Source organism: Phyllostomus hastatus, unplaced genomic scaffold (genome assembly GCF_019186645.2).
Source record: "Phyllostomus hastatus isolate PE091 unplaced genomic scaffold, TTU_PhHast_1.1 phas_contig_86, whole genome shotgun sequence".
NCBI lineage: Eukaryota > Metazoa > Chordata > Mammalia > Chiroptera > Phyllostomidae > Phyllostomus > Phyllostomus hastatus.
The window spans coordinates 38,575,661-38,598,308 of record NW_025333977.1 but is presented as its reverse complement, the minus strand read 5'-3'; the positions used below and the strand labels follow the sequence as shown (position 1 = coordinate 38,598,308).

The 22,648-nt window shown below is 37.5% G+C and overlaps 1 protein-coding gene across 3 annotated transcripts in view; it reads right to left on the bottom strand.

Annotated features, from left to right (window-relative positions):
* CCDC50 (coiled-coil domain containing 50) overlaps positions 1-22,648 on the bottom strand; it is a 69,210-nt gene that overhangs the window by 7,784 nt on the left and 38,778 nt on the right. For 2 of the 3 annotated variants that reach the window (XM_045850959.1, XM_045850960.1), the window contains exons 6-11: positions 17,947-18,471; positions 7,827-7,942; positions 7,357-7,401; positions 7,139-7,243; positions 5,348-5,427; positions 2,032-2,138 (exon numbers count right to left, since the gene is read on the bottom strand). In XM_045850959.1, the coding sequence (XP_045706915.1) occupies positions 2,032-2,138; positions 5,348-5,427; positions 7,139-7,243; positions 7,357-7,401; positions 7,827-7,942; positions 17,947-18,471 (978 nt within the window). The remainder of the gene's footprint in view (positions 1-2,031; positions 2,139-5,347; positions 5,428-7,138; positions 7,244-7,356; positions 7,402-7,826; positions 7,943-17,946; positions 18,472-22,648) is intronic. The other variant, XM_045850962.1, reaches the window with a different exon arrangement.

Below are 22,648 nucleotides of genomic sequence, written 5' to 3'. Positions count from 1 at the left end.
AGGTAAAGGGATTAAGATGTATAAATTGGTAGTTATAAAAATAGTCGTAAGAACTAAAGTACAGCACAAAAAATATAGTTCATAATACTGTAATAACTATAGTGTGCCCTGGCTGGCGTAGCTCAGTGGATTGAGCTCGGGCTGCGAACCAAGTATCGCAGGTTCGATTCCCAGTCAGGGTACATGCCTGGGTTGCAGGCCATGACTCCCAGAAACCGCACATTGATGTTTCTCTCTCTATCTCCCTCCATTCCCTCTCTAAAAATAAATAAATAAAATCTTAAAAAAAAAAAAAAAAAGAATGCCTGTTCCAGCCTCAGGCAGAGGACTGGATATATTAAAAAGAAAACAAAACAAAACAAAAAAATCTACAGTGTCAGATGGATACTAGACTTATCAAGGTGATCACTTCATCAGTTATATAAATGTCTAATCATTATGTTGTATGCATGAAACCGATATAACACTGAATGTCAACAATAAGTTTAGAAGTTTAGAAATACTTTAAAAAATAAAATTAAAAATTAAAATTAAAAATAATTTAAACCATGAAACTCTCTCAGATTGCTTAGGCAAAATTATTTATCTTTATGTCTATGCATTTTGTGTTTTCTTTGCTCCTGAGTATAAAATATTTACATATAGAATCAAAGTGTTATTTTAATATTATATACCAAAGATATGTCAAGAACAGAAAGGCAGCCCTTAAAAAATAATGCAAGTATATAGCATAAGAAAAAAACATCATGAGCTACTTGCAGTTAAATCAAGGATGGTAAAAAGGCCACCAAAGAATGGAATTTGTAATGCAGGGGTTGTTTGATGAAGTCCAACAAGTTCCATCTTTTAAATAATGTCTTGTGTCTTATTCTCAATAGAGGATGGGTCTTAGAATGAAGGGGGTGGGGTGGTGGGAAGAAAAGCTTTGAAACAATACCAATGACTAGCAGCAACTCTCATCCCCTAGAAATTCTGAGTTAATTAGTCAGGGATGGCATTGTATATTGGTATTTTATAATGACTGCAGGAAAAAAAAAGAAGTTTAAGAAGGTTGTCTTTAGATTTGGAAAAGTGTAATGAAAACATCACCTAAGAAATCTTCAAAGAAACCGTAACAGAAAATAAGCATCAAGAAAACCTAATATTTGCTTTCAGATATTTTACTTACATGATCCTGACAACACAGACACTATTACAACCACCTCCATTTTTAGCCCTGGCTGGTATGGCTCAGCTGACTGGAGCGAGGTCCCATAAGCCAGAGTCATGGTTTTGATTTCCGGTCAGGGAACATGCCTAGGTTGCAGGTTCGGTCCCCAGTTGGGGCCCCTACCAGAGGCGACTGACCGATTGATGGATGTGACACTCTCCCACTGATCTTTCTTCCCCCCCTCTTTCCCTCCCATCTCCTCACTAGGCATGCACATGGGTAAAGATAAAAAAAAATCACTTTTATTTTTAGATGAGGAAATTAATACAAGAAACTACTTTTTGTTATCTCATTTTATGACTATCTTTAAGAAACACATTAGTGAACACATATGTTTTGAAAAGTAATTAAACGCAAACATTTCTTTCATTTTAAAGATCTGGTCCAACTTAAATCTCATATTCTTTCCTCATTTTCCTTGCCCCATTTTTCTTTTGCATAACTGTGTGTGTGTATGTATTTGTGTATTTTAAGTCTAATAAATACAGACTTGGGCAGATGGTAAAGAAGAGCTAAAATAGAAAAATCCCAACAGATCTAAATAGTAGAAACAACCATCACAATCTGATAAAGAATCTGATGAGAAAATGAAATCTCTCTGCAGAAAAATGAAAATACATAGAAAATCTTACATTCAATTTAAGGTGTTTTGTTTCTGCAGCATTAAAAAATTATTTTTTCATAAATGAAGAATATTATAATGTTCTGCTGAGAGGAGTATTTTTCCACTCCACTGATCTATAGACAGAATTTGATTTTTCCACCATACCACGAGGATTATTTAAAAGGATCCTAAATTTAACCATATACTATATTCTTACCTTTATGAGAGGACTCCGGTCTTGAGAAATGGCGTGTGGCATTATGCTGGTTCGTAAAGTAAGTGTAATCCGAATCCTCAGCATCTGTCACGGCAGGTGGTGGCGGCCTGAAGGGAAGTCTGAATTTAGAGATACTTGAAGTAGTGGTGGCGACAACTCTACTGCTCACTGGGTCACATGGCAAAAATGTTTTTGTTACTAATGGAAAGTCAGAATGTTTTAGAATTCTCATTTTAGCTCCTGGCCAGCTACATGAACTTGATAAATTATTTTATTTTACTGTTCTTTTGTTTTGGTGCACATAATTCAATAAAAACACATTTTCGGACACCCAATATGTGTGAGGCATTGTGCTAAGGACTAGAGAAACAAAGATTAATGTGATGTGGCCACTGACACTAATGAGAAATTTACATGGTTTTGGTAGGATTTAAGAAGAAAGACAGGAAGAAAGCAAAGAACAGAAATGAAGAAAGTGATAAAGTTAAGGGAGAAGAGGTGACAGAGGGAGGACAGCAGGTAAAATGGGAGGACAAGAGGGGGGAGAAAGGGACAGAAGGGACATTGGTCAACATAAAATTTACTGCAAAATCCATTAATCCACTAGGTGGCAAAGTAGAGCTTAGAAAAGGAAAAGGCAGCCCTGTATTTGCACCTTCTCATGTCAAAAACAAAACAACGTAAAAAAATTGAGAATTTTTTAGTACTCTGAACTTATTATTTTAATCATGTAGTAAAGACTTCTGCAAACATTTGGCTTTAATGAAATGAAAAATAAAGTGTCTCCTTTTTTGTTTTGTTGTTTCACTAAAGCATGGGACCACATGAGGTTACTATTTGTCAGGATATAACCATGTCCTAGGATGTTTTGTGTAATTATATATACAATCTGAAAGGCATAGGTATTCTGCAATTTGGAAAGTTATGCTAGTAAATACAATGAGCTCTGTCCTATAAAAATAAAGGCAAATATTTCCAGATTTCTCACCCTCTCCCCAAGCAATAGGCCTCTGCTGGGTGTTCAGTATCTGGAAGAGGTCAGCATGGGATGGAAACTTGTACATACAGTAAAGACTACACTGTTGGTTGTATATAAATATACATCACTTAAATTTTAAGCTAAGCCTGCATGTCATACACATATTTTAGAGTTAGAGCTGAGGTAAGTGATCCGTCCAATTTCATAGTTGTTAAGTGGCAGAGCCAGGGCTCAAACTCAAATGGATTTCAAAACCAGTGCTCTTTCTTAACTACTATACTACACTCAACTACAGAGGTATGTATTTTTATCAGCGGCAGCATCTTTATTCAAAACTGTAAGTATGGAAAAAAATACAATACCAGATAGTATTTCCAGTATAAAATCCTATGGTTAAAATTTAGAACTTGGGTCGAAACTTTTTCCAAATACAAAGAGGTATAATTAGTTCAGGTTGCCAGCTGGTTCTCTATTTCCTTAGGAAGAGTTGAAAAATTTTATAATAGACACGGAAATTGATTTTTGACCATGAATGCTATAAGCTCTGAGAATTTGCATCCCCTCTACTACTATTATAACTACACTAAAGTAAATAAAACATATTGACCTAGGCAGGTCCAAGTTTTTCAGTCCTTGAAACCATCTTTTTCTGTAAAAGTGGCTACACTTTTAACTTTGGAAGAGGAACACAGAGATCCTAACCAGAAAGCATATATCCTGATATTAGTTGTGCATATAGCTACAGTTAAGATAATAGGCTTTAATTTTAAACTGTGAACATATAAGCTACATAATATTCTTCATTTTTATAATGCCATATATATAATTTTTCTATAAATGGTATTTAAAGACAAATGATCCTGTCAGGTCAAAAAAGACTTCAGTTCCACCAGTCATAGGTATAGGTCACTTTTGACTTACAGCCATTTTTTCATACAGGATCATTTGATTATTTATTCCTGCAATATGCCGAATAGTCTTACAAGTCCCTATTACATTCCCAGAACTTGTTTTCAACTTTAATAAACCTTTTAAAATAGCTATTCCACATTGTTCTGCCTTATCTGCTGTAAAATTATTAGTGTTCTAAGGAGCCCTTAGACTTCAAAGATGACAAAATAACTACAGAATTCTATTCACTGCACAGCTATTCACTTCCTGAGAACAGATTAGTCAGTTGTTACTTTATGTGGATATTGCAGAGATGTAAATAAGACGAAACCCTGTAGCACTAAAATCTGCTTTAAAAACAGTTTGGCATGTGCTTAACTAAAAGTTACGAGAACCAATTTTACACAATTAGACAAACTGAACTACTGCTGCTCTAAAGCTTCACAAATCTGACATAATTTTCTAAAGGGCCTTTGTCTTCTGAAAGCCCAAGAGCTTAGAAATAGAGTATGGCTTTTAAAGGGCACTAAATACATTCACTTTAAAGAAACAAGCAGCACAGCTTAAAGGGCACTAAATACATTCACTTTAAAGAAACAAGCAGCACAGCTTAAGTGTGGGCAAATAAGGGGTAGCAATACTGTATGCCTTCAGTGTAATAAAACTACATTTTAGGAATTGATAAATATATTATTAGAAATCAGGATCAAAATTCAATAGTCTAATAATTTAGAATTTTCCAAATGTTGAACTTAGTATTTTTCATCTTTTTCCATTTAATATTCTTTCCTCCTATCCAATCATATATTCTTTTGAAAATCGACAGAAAGCAATGAAGGGAAAATAAAAAGGTTGCTTCCCCAGAGACTTAAAGGTTGACACCTTGAGGTCAAAAGAGCAGCTGCTCCATTACTGTGACCCAAGACTTCCTGAGAGAAGCCAGAAAGCACCTATACACAGCCACAGTGATTTGACCTGGTGGGAGTTAGAACAGCCTGTAATGACTCATTGAGCATTTGCCTAGGACGCTGAGACTCACACAGAAATGAACTTGAGCATATGTAAATGTCAGACACAGATCACGAACCTCGTGAAAAATTAAAACCTGAGACTTCACTTAGGTACACGTTTAAGCTCATCCCTTCTTGGATGAGGGCATCGGTTCGGCAAAGACAGAGACAAGAACCGGTGCTAACAAAAGGCACATCCTTCCTCTCTACACCCCAGCTTCTGTGAAATGCCCCATCTTTCTCATTTGACCTCTTCCACCCAAATTTAAGACTGGAAACAAAAGTTGGAGAATACCCGGCATGACCTGATACCACCTCATGAGTGCAGGTGTCTGGATGTTCTCCGAAAAGAACAAACATTCCTCAGGCTACAACTTCTCTTTACTCACCCCAAAGCCAAGTTCCTCACTCTCCGCTGCAGGTACCACCAACTTACCGTGCTGGCCTGTCATTCTTAGAACGGTGAGGTTCGTCACTGTCTTTTGATTTTGAGTGTGCTGATTTAGGTGTTTTGGGCTACAACAGAAAAAAAAATAAAGAAACCAACAAACAAAGGAAAAGATTAGGTTTAGAATGCATCTAAATTGTGTGAAACTACTCTCCTTTAATTATTTCAGGTTACTTACATTCAGTTCAAGACATAAAATATTTTTAAGTACAACCACTCAGAGATTAAAAAAAATTGGTCTCGAAGGTATGCTGGAGGCTGTCAGGGCAGTGAGATCAGTGGGCTAAACAAGTAACCCCACTCAAACATGCTCCCCCCAGCGTGTGCCTGGCCACCCGTTATCAGCACAGTGGCTGCACACCAGTTAATGAGAACTGGTGGGCTCCCGGAGTCCCTGGAATCTCGGTGTGTGCTTGTGACCTTGTTTCTGAACACCTACCTCACTCAGGGAGGACGATTTTCAAGTCAAAAACTAAGACACATTTCAAGGCATTTTCTAAGAAAAGAACAGTACCAGCACCAGTTAAAGAATCTAGAAAGCACAGCAGTTCTGATATCTAATAGAAAAGTGGCCTTCCTCTTTTACTTTACTGATTTGTAATCCTCAAAAATACCTGCTCCTGCACAGGGTTAACAAAGAAATTGAGTAGGTCCTGGGCAATTATTTGTGGCTTCATTAATGGACAACCATTTGGGAACCTTTCTACTAAAAATGAAATGGGTTAGAAAAAAATCCTGAATTTCAAAGATGGTAAAAGAGGGAGATTGAGTATAAATAATTAACATGGAGATAATACTTTCATTTTCTTTAAGACTGACAACCATGTAACTGAGCAACACTATTATCATGGTTTCTGTATCTTGTCTTTCCTCATAGCCAAGAGTCAGACAGGACCAGAGACCCTGGGAGGTATCTCTTAGAGAACAGGTGGACACACACCATCTGTCCAGATCTGACACAAACTCTCTCCCTAGAGACACTTTACTACATAAACCCTCTCCCTTCTCCTCTGCTGTTCTTCCATTATGCTTTCATCAGCCAGCTTGACCTTGTATTTGTTAGCTGTCTCCAGTCTGCCTTCCTGCCTCCATTCTACATTCTCATAAGGAAATATCTTTGTTTTTCCCTACAAGTCCAGAGGAATGCTTGGCACAATGTAACTAATGAGTAAAGTCTATTAAATTGTATTTGCAGCCACCATATACAACAATTAGATTACAGTAGAGTGAATTGACATCACTGACTGTTTTGTCTCCTACTTCTGAATCATGATAATAGCTCAAGCTCACACTAGACAGTGCTTGCACTCTGACATAAGCAATGACTGCTGGGGGTATCTGCAGCCTACCAAGAACCAAGAGGAAACAAGAACAATGAGTCCATCATTAGGAATGAAACACAGTGTCGTTACACAGGGAAAGTACAGACAGGAAGAAAAGGCCACTGTGGCAATTTGCAAGCATGTGAAAATGCTATATTCTCCTGTAAGGTAACTGTGGTAAAACTAAGATTACTAATGACCAGAGGATACTCACATCCTGATGGGTCTTAAAATGAATGAAATGAGTTTTTCAATCTTAGCAATAACTTTTTACATGGTTACTTTCAAGAATTTAATATGATTTTCTATAGTGAAACAACTTTTACAAGTCAGATTCACATATGTGATACAAGCACATTGTACACCCTAAACATATTTGCAGGGATCACCCTAAAAGCAGAGCCCCCTTTACATTTCTAATTTTACTTGAACAAACAAACAAAACAACAGACCCTACCTTCCAATCAGAGTCATGCTTTCTTTTGTCCAATGACGATTTCTCTCGTTCCTTGGCTTTCTTGTAAGCTTTCTTTTCTTCAGCCATTAGAAGTCTAGCAATTTCCTTAAAAAAATCCAGTCCATATTCTTACTGATTACAGAACTGCGGGTGGAAAGTTACTGCCATAGTTCCAAAGAACACTGGCTAAACAAACAACCTCGTCATCACGAACTCACCTCATCCTGGGCTACTTGAGCAGCTCTCACATCCACCTGGGTAGCCTATATTATAGAAAATGCAACAAAATTAATTTAATTGGATCCTATTCTGTCCATTTTTTAAAATCTTATATAAAAATAAACTGGTATTTAAAACTAATTGTGATTAACATCCTCAACCTGGTAATTGCTTGGTACACATTCACCAGCCAGAGCAGGGTCTATTTTTGCCAAATCCTAGAGCAGATTCCTAGAGAATTATCAGAACTCAATAATGAAGACACAAGGATATGGAATTCTATTGCTAATGTTTACTCAGTAAATAAAATTAAACACTATTCCTGTTGTTTTGATTTCCACCAATAAAAAAGACATTAGTGTCTCAACTGATAAAGGGCTATAATGCCTATTATATAATCTAAGAAAGACTAAATTCACCAAAAAAACCCACCTTATTCACCTGAACCTGTGCATTAAAATTTGCTCACCAAAATTTCCTCTTCTTGTAGTTTCCTGGCAATCTCGGCATCATACCATTCCTGACCCCTGTGGCTCCCTCGTGATGGAGTAGAGACTGGTTCTTTCATCGCTCTTGGCTTCATTCCTAGAAAAAACTCAATATAGTAAGGCAACCAAGTTTTGTTTTCTATAAAGTTGCAAAATTTAAGGTAAAAAGAAACTTTTACCTTAAACTTTACCTTTCTTTACTGTCTAACACTGGCAATACAGTCACCACTCCAAAATTTGGGGGAGGGTGCCCTTGGAATAATTTCTTTGCTTAGACAGGGAAGTGGTGATACAGATAATCCACACACCCGAATTTGCCTGGCAGAACCTCCCCTCTCACACAGTTTCCTCAAGAGCAGGAATCAGCAAGGAACTGAGCTAAAAAGTGGTGGGGGGCGGGGAATAAGTCAATGAAATAAAAAGAATTTAGACAAAAGAAGTTACAGAGTTGAGGTTTTAAAGAGGCCAGGCCATCAAGCCTGGAGGCCATGAGAGACTTCCTCCTCTGTGCCTCAGCCCTGCGCAGCTCAGACGCAGCAGAAACAGCATCCCCACACCCCTACCCCAGGAGTTATGTGACCCAGTGTCTGCCAGCCGCCCAGTGGTCCTGACGTGGCTTCTGCTCTGATGGTCAACAAAGCCCTTGCTTTTTAGAACTCTCCCGGAGCTCTGATCAGTTTAAAGTTGTTGCTAAATTTTATGGAAGATACAACACAAAGGAAATGGCACAATGACCCTAGAGTTCTGCTCTGAGAAAGGAACAGGTCGGGACTGGTGGGGAATCATGGCTTTCTATTCTGAAATTTTATTTGTACTACATATTCCTTTTGTAACTTCTAATTAAGTAGTAAATGCTAACGATGGTCACTGCAAAATTATAAATATTTCACTCTTTGTACCTTTTATAAATTAAAACTATTCAATCATGTGAATGCTTTATATTCAGAAATAATTAAAATGATTAATGCAGTGAAGATTAGCCATCTGAAATAGTGGCTTTCACTGAATGGATTACTGATGGGAGAAGGAACATTCACTCCTAATTGCCTATTTCTTCATATCAGTTGTTCTCAACCATGGCTATATACTAGAATCACTTGTGGTGCTTTAAAAAAAAAAAACATAAAAATCTTTGAGCCAAACCCCGGGGATTCTAATATAAGTAGCCAGGAAAAATCTGGTCTTCAGAATTTTGTTTTTTAAAAAATCTTTAACAGTTGATTCTTATTTGCAATCAGCATTGGACTCCTACAGGCTTAGTGTATTATGTCCATCAAAATAACCATACACTAAAACAGTTTTTACCAAAATGCCTCACCGCACTTGATTTGCTTGCTTTAAAAAGTAAAAAATAGTAAAGAAAAGAAAATACAACTCAATTCTGGGCAAATGAATAAAGTTAGCTGGTGAAGCTTTTCTTTGTAGAGCTTTGAACCTAGCTTTGTGGTAAACTCTAAAGCCACAGACTCATCTGCCTCTCCCACCAAAAAAAGACTATTAAACATGGTTTTCTTAGCTTCAGGCCAATTAATACATGATTACCCAGAATACAGAATCCACTTCAACTTCACATCATTTCCAGAGCTACTGAATCCTACACCAGCCTGGCCTGGTTTCAACAAAGATTTCTGAGTGGTTTGGGACAGTCCACAACAGCGGCACACTCCCAAGGCTGGGCCATATTTAAATGGAATATGAACCTCCCTGAGTTATGATTAGTGTGGTCATGACGAGGAAGGAATATTTTAGGTAAAATAAATGAAATTATATAAGAAAGTTAGTATTCGGCAAAGACAGTGAACAAGGTAGGCTACTATACCTTTCTCCTGTCTATAGAAAACTGGTACTTCCATGAGCTGCCCAAAGCCTAGCTGAGGACAACAGCAAAGGCCACACTTACCCCTTGCTCCTTAGGTTTTGCCATCCAGTGAAAGAAACAATATAGAGGGATATGCTCTATTTCAAGACACTAAACTTTCTGCACTATTATGCCTTACTCTACACCATAGGACTAAGTGAGAAAATATTGTAATATCTATCAAAGACACTCAGAAGGCATTCAAATGCAATACTCTTAACTGGCTTGACAGGTTGAGACTGTGACCTCTTGGCATGTAAAAACAAAGTAACTGTTTTTACAGAGTAAAAACAATGGAACAGAACGGAAAACCCAGAAAAAGGCCTATAACAAATGATCATTTACAACAAAAGACACAATATGCAACAGGGAAAGAACAGTGAAACTGGGCGACTGTCTTCCATCATACACAGAAATTAACTCATACACAGAAATTAACTCAAAATTAACTCAGAACTGAACATATGACCTAAACCACAAAACTCCTACGAGAAAATTTAGGCAGCTGGATCCTTGACATTGGTTTTGGAGATGATTTTTTTTTCTTTTTATTCGATACCAAAAGCAAAGGCAACAAAAGAAAAAAAACAAAAACCCAAGTGGGACCAATCAACCAAAAAGCTTCTTCACAGCAAAAGAAATCATCAACAAAACCAAAAGGCAACCTATTAAATGGAAGAAAATATTTGCAAATCAGATATCTGGCAAAAGGTTAATATTCAAATTATGTAAAGAACTCATAAAACTCAATAACAAGAAATAAATATATATATATATGATTAAAGAGAGGTATAGGATCTGAATAGGTATTTTTTCAAAAGAAGACATACAGATAGTCAATAGGTACATGAAAAGGTGCTTAACATCACTAGTCAACAGGAAAATACAAATAAAAACACCTGTTAGAATGCCTAGTACCAAAAAACAAAAGTGTTGGAGAGGATGTGGAGAAAAGGGAACCCTTGTGCACTGTTGGTGGGAATGTAAATTGGTGTAACCATTATGAAAAAGTTTGGATATTCCTTGAAAACTTAAAAATAGAACTACTACATTATCTAGCAATTCCAATTCTGTATATTTATCTCAAGGAAATAAAAACATTAAGTCAAAAAGACACATGCACCCCCATGTTTAGTGCAGTGCTCTTCACATTACCTATGACACGGAATAACGTAACAGCCCACTGATGGATCGGCGGACAAAGGAGATGAGGTGTACAGCCATGTGCCACTGAATAACAACAGCCATTCTGAGCAATGCACTGTTCAGTGACCTCATCAATGTGGGAACACCCTAGAGGACACTCACACAAACCTAGATGGCAGAACCTGCACACCAGGCTGTACGGTATGGCCTATTCCTCCTAGGCTACGAGCCTGTATAGCACAACAACACAAGGTCAAATCAAGTACAAGAGAAAATGGTGCAATCAAGGGACAAGGTAAACATGAGATGTATGAGGCTGCTGCAGGCATAACAGGACATAATGTTTTACGGCAAAGTTTTTCTTAATAAGTACAAAAAGTACACTAAAAATGAGTAAGAGTACAGTATATTCATTAAGCCAATGACACAGTTGTTTATTTAATTATTATCAAGTACTATGTACTATATGTAATTATATGGTTATACTTTTACTTGACTGGCAGGTCAGGTTTGTTTACACCAGCATCACCACCAACAGGTGAGTTATGCCTCATGTTCTGACACTAAGATGACTATGATGTCACTAGACGACAGAGATTTTTCAACTCCATCATATTTTTTTCCTCACCTGAAGACATTTTTCACTGCTTCTTAGAGAGAGAGAAAGAGAGAGAGAAACTTTGATGTGAGAGGGACACATCAGTTGGTGGCCTCCCATATGTACCCAGACATGCCCACGTTGCAGGGACTGAACCTGCAGCCTTGGTACATGCCCTGACTGGGAACTGAACCAATAATCTTTCAGTTATGAGATGATGCTCCCACCTAGATACACTGGCTAGTGCAATACTGTAGTCTTACAGGACCACCATCATATATACAGTCTGTCATTGACTGAAATGTCTCTATTGGCTCATGATTGTATATACACAATGGAATATTATTCAGCCATAAAAAATGAAACCTTGCCATTTGCAACAACATGGATAGACCTTTAGGGCATTATGCTAAGTGAAATAATTCAAAGAAAGACAAATATCATACAGTATCATTTATATGTGAAATCTAAAAAAATGTGCTCATTAGATACAGAACACATACTGCTGGGTGCCCGAAGTGGAGATGGGGGTAGGGGCAGAATAAGTGATCTTAATAAAGGGTCAAAAGGTACTGACTTGCAGCTATAAAAAAAATAAGTCATGGGAATATAATATACAGTATTTTGACTGTAGTTAATAATATTGTATTGCATACTAGAGAGTTGCTAAGTGAGTAGACCATAAAAGTTCTTACCCCCCCCCACACACACAATTGTACCTGTGTATGGTAAGAGATGTTAATTAGACTTACTGTGGTAATCATTCTGCAATATACATAAATACTGAATCATTATGGTGTACACATCAAACTAGTATAATGCTATATGTAAACTGTACCTTAATAAAAAGTTAGAATTTTAGGTAATACCTCCCTAAGTCCCAAATACTGGGTTAACCAAAAAGTCCACTATGTTTTTTCTGTACGATGGCTCTAGAAGTGCTTGTCTTTAACTTCATTCAACATAGTTTTGTGAGGTTGCATTGTGACAGCTGTTATATCCACATGCATTTTTTAAAAACTTATTAAAATTGGTGAATTTTTATGCAGCTATTTTACTATTGAAGATGGAAGAAAAATGTAACATGGTATATTATGCTTTTATTATTTCAAGCAAGGTAAAAACACAACAGAAACACACAAAAAACGATTTGCACAATGTATGGAGAAGGTGCTTTGATCGATCATGACAAAAATGGTTTGTGAAGTTTCTTGCACTACTGACATTTTTGATCAAATAATTATTTGCTGTGGGGCTGTCTTAGGCATTGGAAGATGTTTAGCAGCACTCCTGGCCTCTACCCACTAGACGCCAGTAGTGGGAGATAGCCAACACACTCAATATACCCAAATCAATAAAGTTATTAGTGAAAATGAAAAATGTCTTTTGTTTTATGGAAAAAAAATGTAACAGGTTTTTTGGCCAAGCCAATATAGAGTGGGAAAAGTTTCTTTGATCTCTTGCTTCATCACTGGAACTTGCATGTGTCACAAATAGAAAATTCCCACAGCCCAGAATAATTTCCACATTTCTGAGCTGACAGGGCTGCCCACTCAATGCAGCGTCCTCTGTCTCAGAGGTAGAGAGAGCTTTTGTGAGTATGTAAGAGGGAACTTCAGATAGTGCAGTCAAAGGCATCATTAAAGAAAACAGAGAGATGCTTTAAAAACTTTAAAGGCACAGTTAATTTAAAACATTAACAGAATGCCCCTCCTCACTTTGGTAGCCTAAATAAACATAGTCCGAAAATTCACTTTCAAAGGGTCAGATGAGCCACATTCCATGAGTTCCACATTCATTTCTCAATCTAATTTTTGCTTGTCTTTTTCTGCATATCATTTTCCAGTATGAGAACAAAAGGCCCTCAAAAAAACAAAAATAAAACTTACCTTTAAATAGATTCTGCTAAAAATAAGGTAAAATGATGATTGATAGATTGTCTGACATAATGCAGGAATATTTTGTAATGAGCCAGTCTGACACTTGGGGAAATGTCACAGCAGAAAGAGGCCGAAGTTCTATGGCTCTGAGAGGACAGAGGTTAACCTCCAGGTAAGAGGCTGGTAAAGACAGAACAACTCAATGGAGAAGTTACCTTCAAAGCTGGTATGGTTTTACTCCTCTTTAGAAGGTTGTCCAATTTTATATTTAACCCAGCAATTTTATCCTGCATTCCTTTTTCAACTGATTCTGAAATCCTATCCAAATGCTTAGAACTAGCTATTTGTGATCCTGCTAATAATGAGTTTCTTCATTATTAAGTTAAATTTGGCCTATGCTAATAACTTTACAAATAGACATATGTGCCTAGTAAATATATTTTAATGTAATCTTCTAACCTGTTCCTGGAGATTTGCAAAATCTAGCCTAGAGGGGCTAAGAAGATGAAATTTGTAAAGCTGAATACAAAATGATAGACACAAGCAACTATGTAGTAGCCACGTTAGTACCCTATGCCAGTTAAAAAAAAATTGCCTACAACTGCAGTAGTAGGGTCTGTGAATCAGTGTCTAATATATAGAGGCTGGTGTAATCACCATTCCTCCCCCAAACCTTTACAACTCCAACATGCCTTTCTAAATCTGAATATAGTATAACTTACCCATAAAGCCAACTCTAGACAGATTACATCACTTCCTCCTCTATGCCCCCATAGATCTTTGTTCAAAGTATATCTTATTGCTTGTTTACATATTCATCTTTTTGGTTTGAGTTATTAACCCTCTGAGGCTCAGATCCAGGCATAAACCCAAAAACACAAGCCTGAGGCAAGAATATTTGTGGCAAATACTGAGTATGCTCGCTGAACTGAATTTTTATTTTCTTTATTACCAAGTCCTTTAATAATGTAAAGAATTAACATAATAGAGACTTCCAGCCAAGATGGAGGCATAGGTAGACATACTGTGCCTCCTCCCACAACCAAGATAGGGACAACAACAATTTAGAAACAGAATAACAACCAGAACTGACAGGAAATTGAACTGTATGGAAGTCAGACAACCAAGGAGTTAAAATAGACACATTCATCCAGACCAGTAGGAGGGGCAGAGTAGGGAAGTCAGGCAGAGAGGGGTTGCACAGCACAAAAAGCATTGGGACTGGGCACATAAGACCACAACGGGCAGACCCTGGGTGAGCAAGCGGCAGTGGCTGGCAGACCCCAGCCAAGGGGTGGCAACCGACAGACCCAGCGAGGTGGCGATTGTGAAGCAAGGTACTGCGCTAGGAAATAGAGCCTGGGGCACTGATTGAAAACACCTGTGGGGGTTGAGGCGCAGGGAGAGAATCCCAGCCTCACAGGAGAGATCGTTGGAAAGACCCACCCGGTGTACCAGAAAGGCCCAGTTTGATTGGGGGAAGCAGCAGAAGGGACCGAAATCGGCAGAGAGCGGAGCAAGCACCACTGTTCCCTCTCAGACTCTGTCTCCACATATAGCGTCACAACCCAGTGACTGGGTTGTCGTGCCCTGGTGTACACCTAAGGCTCCACCCCTCATACAGAACAGGCATGACCAGACCCACCCCCCCCCCGCAAAAAAAATTGGCTCAAACAGAAGAACAAATGCTTTTAAGTAACCAAGAGATAGCCAGCCTATCAGATGCACAGTTCAAAACACTGGTGATCAGGATGCTCACGGAATTGGTTGAATTTGGTCACAAATTAGATGAAAAAATGAAGGCTACAATAAGTGAAATGAAGAAAAATACGCAGGGAACCAATAGTGATGGAAAGAAAGCTGGGTCTCACATCAATGGAGTGGATCAGAAGGAAGAAAGAAACAACCACACAGAAAAGAATGAAGAAAGAAGAATTCAAAAAAATGAGGAGAGGCTTAGGAACCTCCAGGACATCTTTAAACGTTCCAATCCAAATTATAGGGGTACCAGAAGGAGAAAAGGAAGAGGAACAAGTAGAAAAGTTATTTGAACAAATAATAAAGGAGAACTTCCCCAATCTGGCAAAGGAAATTGACTTCCAGGAAGTCCAGGAAGGTCAGAGGATCCCAAAGAAGTTGGACCCAAGAAGGAACACACCAAGGCACATCATCATTACATTAGCCAAGGTAAAAATGAAGGAGAGAATCCTAGAAGCAGCAAGAGACAAGGAGACGGTAACCTACAAAGGAGTTCCCATCAGACTGTCAGCTGATTTCTCAACAGAGACCTTGCAGGCAAGAAGGGGCTGGAAAGAAGTATTCCAAGTCATGAAAGGCAAGGACCTACATCCAAGATTGCTCTATCCAGCAAAGCTTTCATTTAGAATGGAAAGGCAGATAAAGTGCTTCTCAGATAAGGTCAAGTTAAAGGAGTTCATCATCACCAAGCCCTTATTATATGAAATGTTAAAGGGACTTAACTAAGAAAAAGAAGATAAAAAACATGTATAGTAAAATGACAGCAAACTCATAATTATTAACAACCACACCTAAAACAAAAGCAAACTAAGCAAATGACTAAGTAGGAACAGAACCACAGAAATGGAGATCACATGGAGGGTTAGCAACAGGGGAGTGAGAGAAACAGAGGGGGAAAAGGTACAGAGAATAAGTAGCATAGATGGTAGGTAGAAAATAGGCAGGGGGAGGGTAAGAATAGTATGGGAAACGTAGAAACTAAAGAACTTATGACACATAGACATGAACTAGAGAGGGAGAATGGGGGGGGGTGTGCAGGGTGGAGGGGGATGGAGGAAGGTAATGAGACAGCTGTAATAGCATAATCAATAAAATATTTAAAAAAAGATTTAACATAATAGGAAGAAGCACCTAAATCAGCTTGAATCTGCAGCCCTGAGACCAGTTTCCAGACCAGATGCAGAGGCTGACCAGGCAATAAAAGAGAAAAAGAACAGATGCCTCCTTGGTACTCCTCTCCCAACAGCCCTTGCCTCTCTGTAAAACCTCAGTGAGACTAAAATACTGGGTCAGCCAAAAAGTCCGAATGATTTTTTCTGTAAAATAAAAAATACATTTTTCTTTTTCACCAATAACTTTATTGATTTAGATATTCTGAGTATGTCACTATCTCCCACGTGGTGGAATGTTGACTGTTCTAAATTAATGTCTCAATCACTATCAACTTCAACTGGGCCGACTGTAGATCATTGTCCAGCAAGAGATCTCCAGCATAAAACTTCACAAACCATTTTTGACATATTCAATCACAGCACCTTCTCCATACACTGCACAAATTTTTTGTGTGTGTTTCAGTTGCATTTTTACCTTTCTTGAAATAATAAAGCATAGTATGTCAAAAATGTTGCTTATTTTCTTCCATCTTCAATATTAGAATGACTACACAAAAATTCACCAGTTTTGGTATGTTTTTAATGCACACTGATATAACAGCTGTCATAATATAATCGAATAAAATTGTTTCAATTGAAGTTAAAGACAACTAAGTACTAGTAGAGCCATCTTATGAAAAAAAAAAAAAAAACATACAAATTTTTTAGCCAACCCAATAGATCCAGGGTGATAAACAAGGATCTACTTAAAATACCAGAGAGAGTAGTGCTATGACTTATAGTGATAGAGCTGCAAGGTTTCCAGACAAAAATAGACAGCAGCATTATTGTGTCAATGATGGACTTCAGATTTAAGCCTCAGACATGCCAGAAGTTTTAACACTTAAGCCTAATGTTCTCTTCATTCCTATACAACTACAGGCAAATCTTGGAGATAGTACAAATTTGGTTCCACGCCACCACAATCGAGTGAGTACAGCAATATAATGAGTCATAACCTTCTTGCTGGTGGAAGGTCTTGCCTTCAATTTGTACAAAATGCAACACCTGTGAAGTGCAACAATGTGAAGTGCCTACATCAAGAACTTACCTGATACTGGCACCTCAGGACACCAACTGGAGAGTTAGAGTGGAAGGCCATTAGGCTTAGAAAGTCCCCTAAGGTAAGGATTTTCAAACCTTAAGTACATAACTATCATCTCCAGGTCTAAAACAAGCTCAGAATGCCAGGCCACACTCCAGAGATGGTAATATATGTGAAACCCAAAGATCTGCATTTTTAGAAAATAGCTAGCTGATTCTGATGAAAATAGACTGAGGTCCACAACAGAAAAGCACTGTTAAGAGACTGCCTCTTAATCTAATCTCTAACTTTACAGAAGGAAAATATAAAGTCAAGAAAACCTATAAGCCCAGCCCCATGGGTCTTCTATTAGACAAATACTATGAAGGCAGTGTCACCAGATCTTCGGGGATCACTGAAGGAAAACCAGAAATTCAGAAGCTTTGACTGGTATCCGAATCTCTGATGTATGTATGACCTTAGCAAGTGAAGAACTCTATCTGGGATGGACAGCACCTCCACTGCAACCTGGGGCTGGAAGAACCCTGTAATGAATCAGGGTGTTCTCTTGGAAAACAGAGAGGGAAAGTTACAAATACCTTCCTTCTTCACACTGACTTGTGATTAAGTAAGTACCTTACATAATATTTGGCTTCAGGTGGCCTTCTAGTAACTGCCTTTGTTACCTGTGTCACGGAGTTGGAGCAGCTCCTCACTGTCTGAGAAGGGAGGAGTCCTGGGTCTGTGCTTCCTCTCTCCGCGCTCCCCAGGCCCACGCTCCCTCCCATATATGGCCTCCTTGCAGTGAGTTCCTGCTTTTCCAGAAGACTTCGGTGAAAGTTCACTTTGGTGTCTGGACCGTTTTTCCAAATTCCGAGTTTGATGGCTACTGCTGGCCTCCCAGTCATCAAACACCGTACTCAGAAACACTTCACCACTGATCTTGGGAAGAGGAGGTCTCTGGGGCCTCTCATGGCCAGACCATTTCCTTTCACGCTGCTCAGTGTTAACTTGCGGAGGGTCCCTCATTTTGCCTGAACTAGAGGACAGAGATTTCTCTGATACACGATAGTCTTCTAGTTCATCCAAGTTCTCCAGTGGATATTTGGGCTTCTCCTTTCTCTGCTTCACAGTCTTTTCATTACTTGGGCATTTACAAGACCTTGAGAGTCCAGAACCCAATTCCCTTGCCCTCCTTGACCTTGGCTGGTCTGAGTGGAGGCGGAAGAATGTGAAAAACAGACATGCAGGTTAACTCAGTGGGACTGAACTTGATGTATGGTTGACACAGGGCCCACAGCATTTAACCTATTTTAAAATGGAGAGGACTTTTCCAACTTAACAAACTGAAAATAGGGGATGGGCATTTACTGGAAGGACTTTGGGTGTATAACCACAAAGGTAAAAAGATAAAATTAAGTGAAATAAATCTGGAAGAAGAGCTTAATCATGATTAGGAAGAGTTAACAAAGTACTTTAATATTTGCCAATAACAAAAATTACAGCCATTAAATGTTAAATTATACTTACAAAACCAATTTGGAACTAGTGTGTGAGGGAAAAACGGGAGTTGAGGGAATCTCATAAAACAGAAAAAACTAAGTTTTGTGATTCCAGTCAGAGGCTTTCAAATATTCTTCTTGGAAATAACAATAAATCAACATCAGAATGTTGATAGTTTCCATGTAGTTCAGAGGAATGATCCATGGATTTTAGTATTCCTCTTTCCTTTCCCTTTAGGTGGCCAAAGCAAACATTCCCGGCCATACTGCAGTTCATTGTGGAAGAGAATGAAGCAGAGGATAATTTTACATGAGTGAATCTCACTGTTATCTTTGGATAATTCAGCTCCCAATCTTACTTGAAACGTGGTGGAGGAAAAAATTAAAAAGGGATGTCGGATGGAATACATAGAAAGGAGTCATTTCCTGAATTCGTGTCAAACAACTTCACAGTTCTGTAATCTTTGCATAAAAACACAGTGTGTGCTAAATACACAAGCCCCTCGGTTTAACGCAATGTTCAAAAGCAGCACGTGGGTGCTTGTCAGGTCTCACAGAGGCACAAGCATGGTGTGTGAAGTGAGTTAATATGCACTTTGCAAAGTGTTTTTAACATTTCTAAGATGTTTAATACATTTTCAAAATAATAAGAAGAAATCCTAATTCCATGGAAAATTGCTAAGACAGATGGAATTAGCCACTTGCTGAATTGTCTTTGAAACAGCTACCCTAAATTGACGGGATATTAAGGAAGTAAACTATACATTTTCTTAGTTTCTAGGTTTTGTTGTTTATTTGTTTGGTTTTGTTTTGCTTTATGAGTTTTTTGTTTGTTAAGTTTGTCATTATTAATGTAATAACGGTACAGAGGAAGGAAGATATATGCTGAATATATCACTGATGCCATAAGCTTCTCAAATACTTTGAATTGTTTCCTCTTGAACTTTAAAAGAAAATTTGCTTCAAAGATGACATTTAAATTAAGATGTCTTCTAAAAAGTCAGTAAAAGTGCTTATCTTCAAAATTTATTATTAAATTTATTTTTTTACATAACAGTAAAAGTGAAACAACAGAACAATTACTATGTGATTAAAAAAACTCTACTCTTTTAAACAAACTATTATTTTAAGTGTATCTTGACAACTGAGAAAGAACCAATTGACTACTGCTGTGAATGAATCTAGTATAGACCAGCTACTGACATGATGACCCCATCCAGGGAACAAAGGTCCACAGTGGCAAAGCCAGTGCTCCCAGAGAGCGCTGCCCCAGTGGGGTCTGCCTTTAAGGCCGAACGAAACAAGAAGGGTTTTGTTTTCAACATGGATCAGTGAGGCTACAATTGTTTTGTTGTTATTGCTGTTTTTAAATTCTTTCTCAAAAGTTAAATGATATTAGTAGTTTTACTTTAGGGAAATGTGTTAAAGAATTACAGCAGAGCTGTCACTACATTTGCACAGAGTTGATGGGATAAAAATATTTATTGCTTAGGTCACTTGCTATGATATCCTTAAATCTGGGAAAGAAAAAAAAAGACAGGGGTGGGGGAAATCTGTTTGAATCCTTTAAAACCCTCTTCAGTTAAGTACTGAGACTTGTATGTTTCTTCAAAGTTATTTGGCAAATATAATTGACTTCCTTATAGCCAATCTATATATACATACACATGAATATATATGTGTATATATATATATATACATACACACATACACATGTTTTATTTTTGTGTCTCCATGTTTGTCTTTCAAAATAAGATTTTTGTTTAGATATAAAAAGATACTATGTCATACACATATAACATTAAAATATGTATAAATAATGGTGTTTGAGAGTTTATGTCTTCACCAAAATTACATTATTTGATCTTCTCAACATCCATGAGAAGGATAAATTATTATAATCCCCATTTTACAAAAGAGAAAAACACTAGAGTGATTTATAATAAATGACATCCTTAGATCTATGACTCCAAACACTGTAACTTTAAAAAAAATCATTAATATACCCTCAATACAGGTAAGTATCTTTGAAAGAAAAACATGGATTCAAAAATGAATAAGATAGACCATTTCAGTTTATAGAAATATAACAGATATTCGGTATAATTACAAATTTGTATAAAATCTAAAAATGATCATTTTGAAAGATTAATTTATTAAATTTTAATAAAAATAAAAGCTGAAAGGACCACTTCTGTAGTAATATATTGTGATTATTATGTAAGTAAGACAAAAATCATATTGTACAAGGATAGAGAAGTATACTGGAAGAGCATCTGCCATGTGTTGGGAAAAGACCACTGAAAAGAACATCGGATTACTTTGTAAGGGTGAACTAGACTGTAATGGGATTTCTATGACTTCAACTTGGGTCCAGCCCAAAGGCATAAATAAGGATCACATGCTCAGCAACACATACTCTGTCCTGACAACACAACCGAGAGACAAATTCCAGTGTTTACATGCACGTGCTCAGGAGACCAATACTTCCTATTTCCAACACCCTACACCTCCAAAAAAGTGGCATCTATGCCACTGTCTTTAAGTTTATAAAAGCAGTTAAAAATACAAAGTTGTTTTTTTTTTAACTTTTAGATGTTCCTGAAATCCACTAATTTCTGCCCTAGACATATGAATCAAGATGACAGCACTCTGGTCGAAACAAGTAGGTTTGAATTCCAATTCAAGTTAGTATAAGGCTTTAACATGGAAAGGCTGAAATTAATATTTCAGGGTACTTCATTACTTGCCATCCTAATGTTTTTATAGACTTATAAGTTTAAAGTAGTTACTTTCATTTGCAGTGAACATGCCTCCAGAGCAGAATTAAAAATAAAAACAAATGAAAAACACCAGACCACATTTCTAAGATTTTAATTAAGTCTGAATAATAACTCTTTACCTTCTGGTCTCTTGTATAGGAAAATGTGGCAATAATTTTTCTTTTCAAATGCTGTAACACATGACTGCATTAGAAAAGCCAGTGTAAGAAAACTGGGTATCAAAAAAGAGCTGGGCATTTCACATATAGAAGAAGAACACAGCAAACAATAAATACAGAATCAACCAGCTTACCATTTATGCCACAGAGCTGAGCTCTATTGATTATGATCAATTTAGAGCAACAATGTGACTGAGCAAGATGCACCTAAACTGTAACAATCCTATCATCTATATACATATTCCTTTCATCCACTTGTCAAAGACAAACACTTACTTACATTTTATAATGAAATTATAGAGGCACTTGATAATTAGTTTGCATGGACCTCTGAACTCACTGAACTTAAAATCTTTTACTTTCTCAAAGCAGTCTTTAGAATTTGTCATCCTAAGTATGGTCTTTAAGCTGGACTACAATAAACACTCTTACTAGAAACTATAGGAAATGTGTTTCTTTTGACAGATCTTTAAGAAGGGCTGAGCAATTCTTGCAGATACTCATTTCCCAACACACTTTGAAGGGGAAGAGCCACCACCACCAAAATTGCCACCACTATGATGCAAGCACAGGCACTAGAAGGAGAAACTTTTGAAAGGGACTTCTTTCCCTGAAAAGTTTTCTATATGGCAACCAAATAGGAAAGAAAGCATCAAGAGCAAAATAATGACCAGAGAATCATAAATTTTAACTTGTCATCAACAGGCTAAATCATCAGCTTGTTTAAAACACAAGATGCATGGGGAAAAGCTTTGTTATCCCATAACTAATGAAAGAAGGTGCATCCACCTTCTTTATTACTTGTATCACTTGGCTGCTTCAAACCTCCTAACCAGATTTCCTTGAGAAAGACCAAGCCCACCATTTTCCACATCCCAGGTTACGTGCTTAGGATGTAATAACAGTATTCCCAGGGGCAAGAGCACAAAAGAATACATGTCAAAT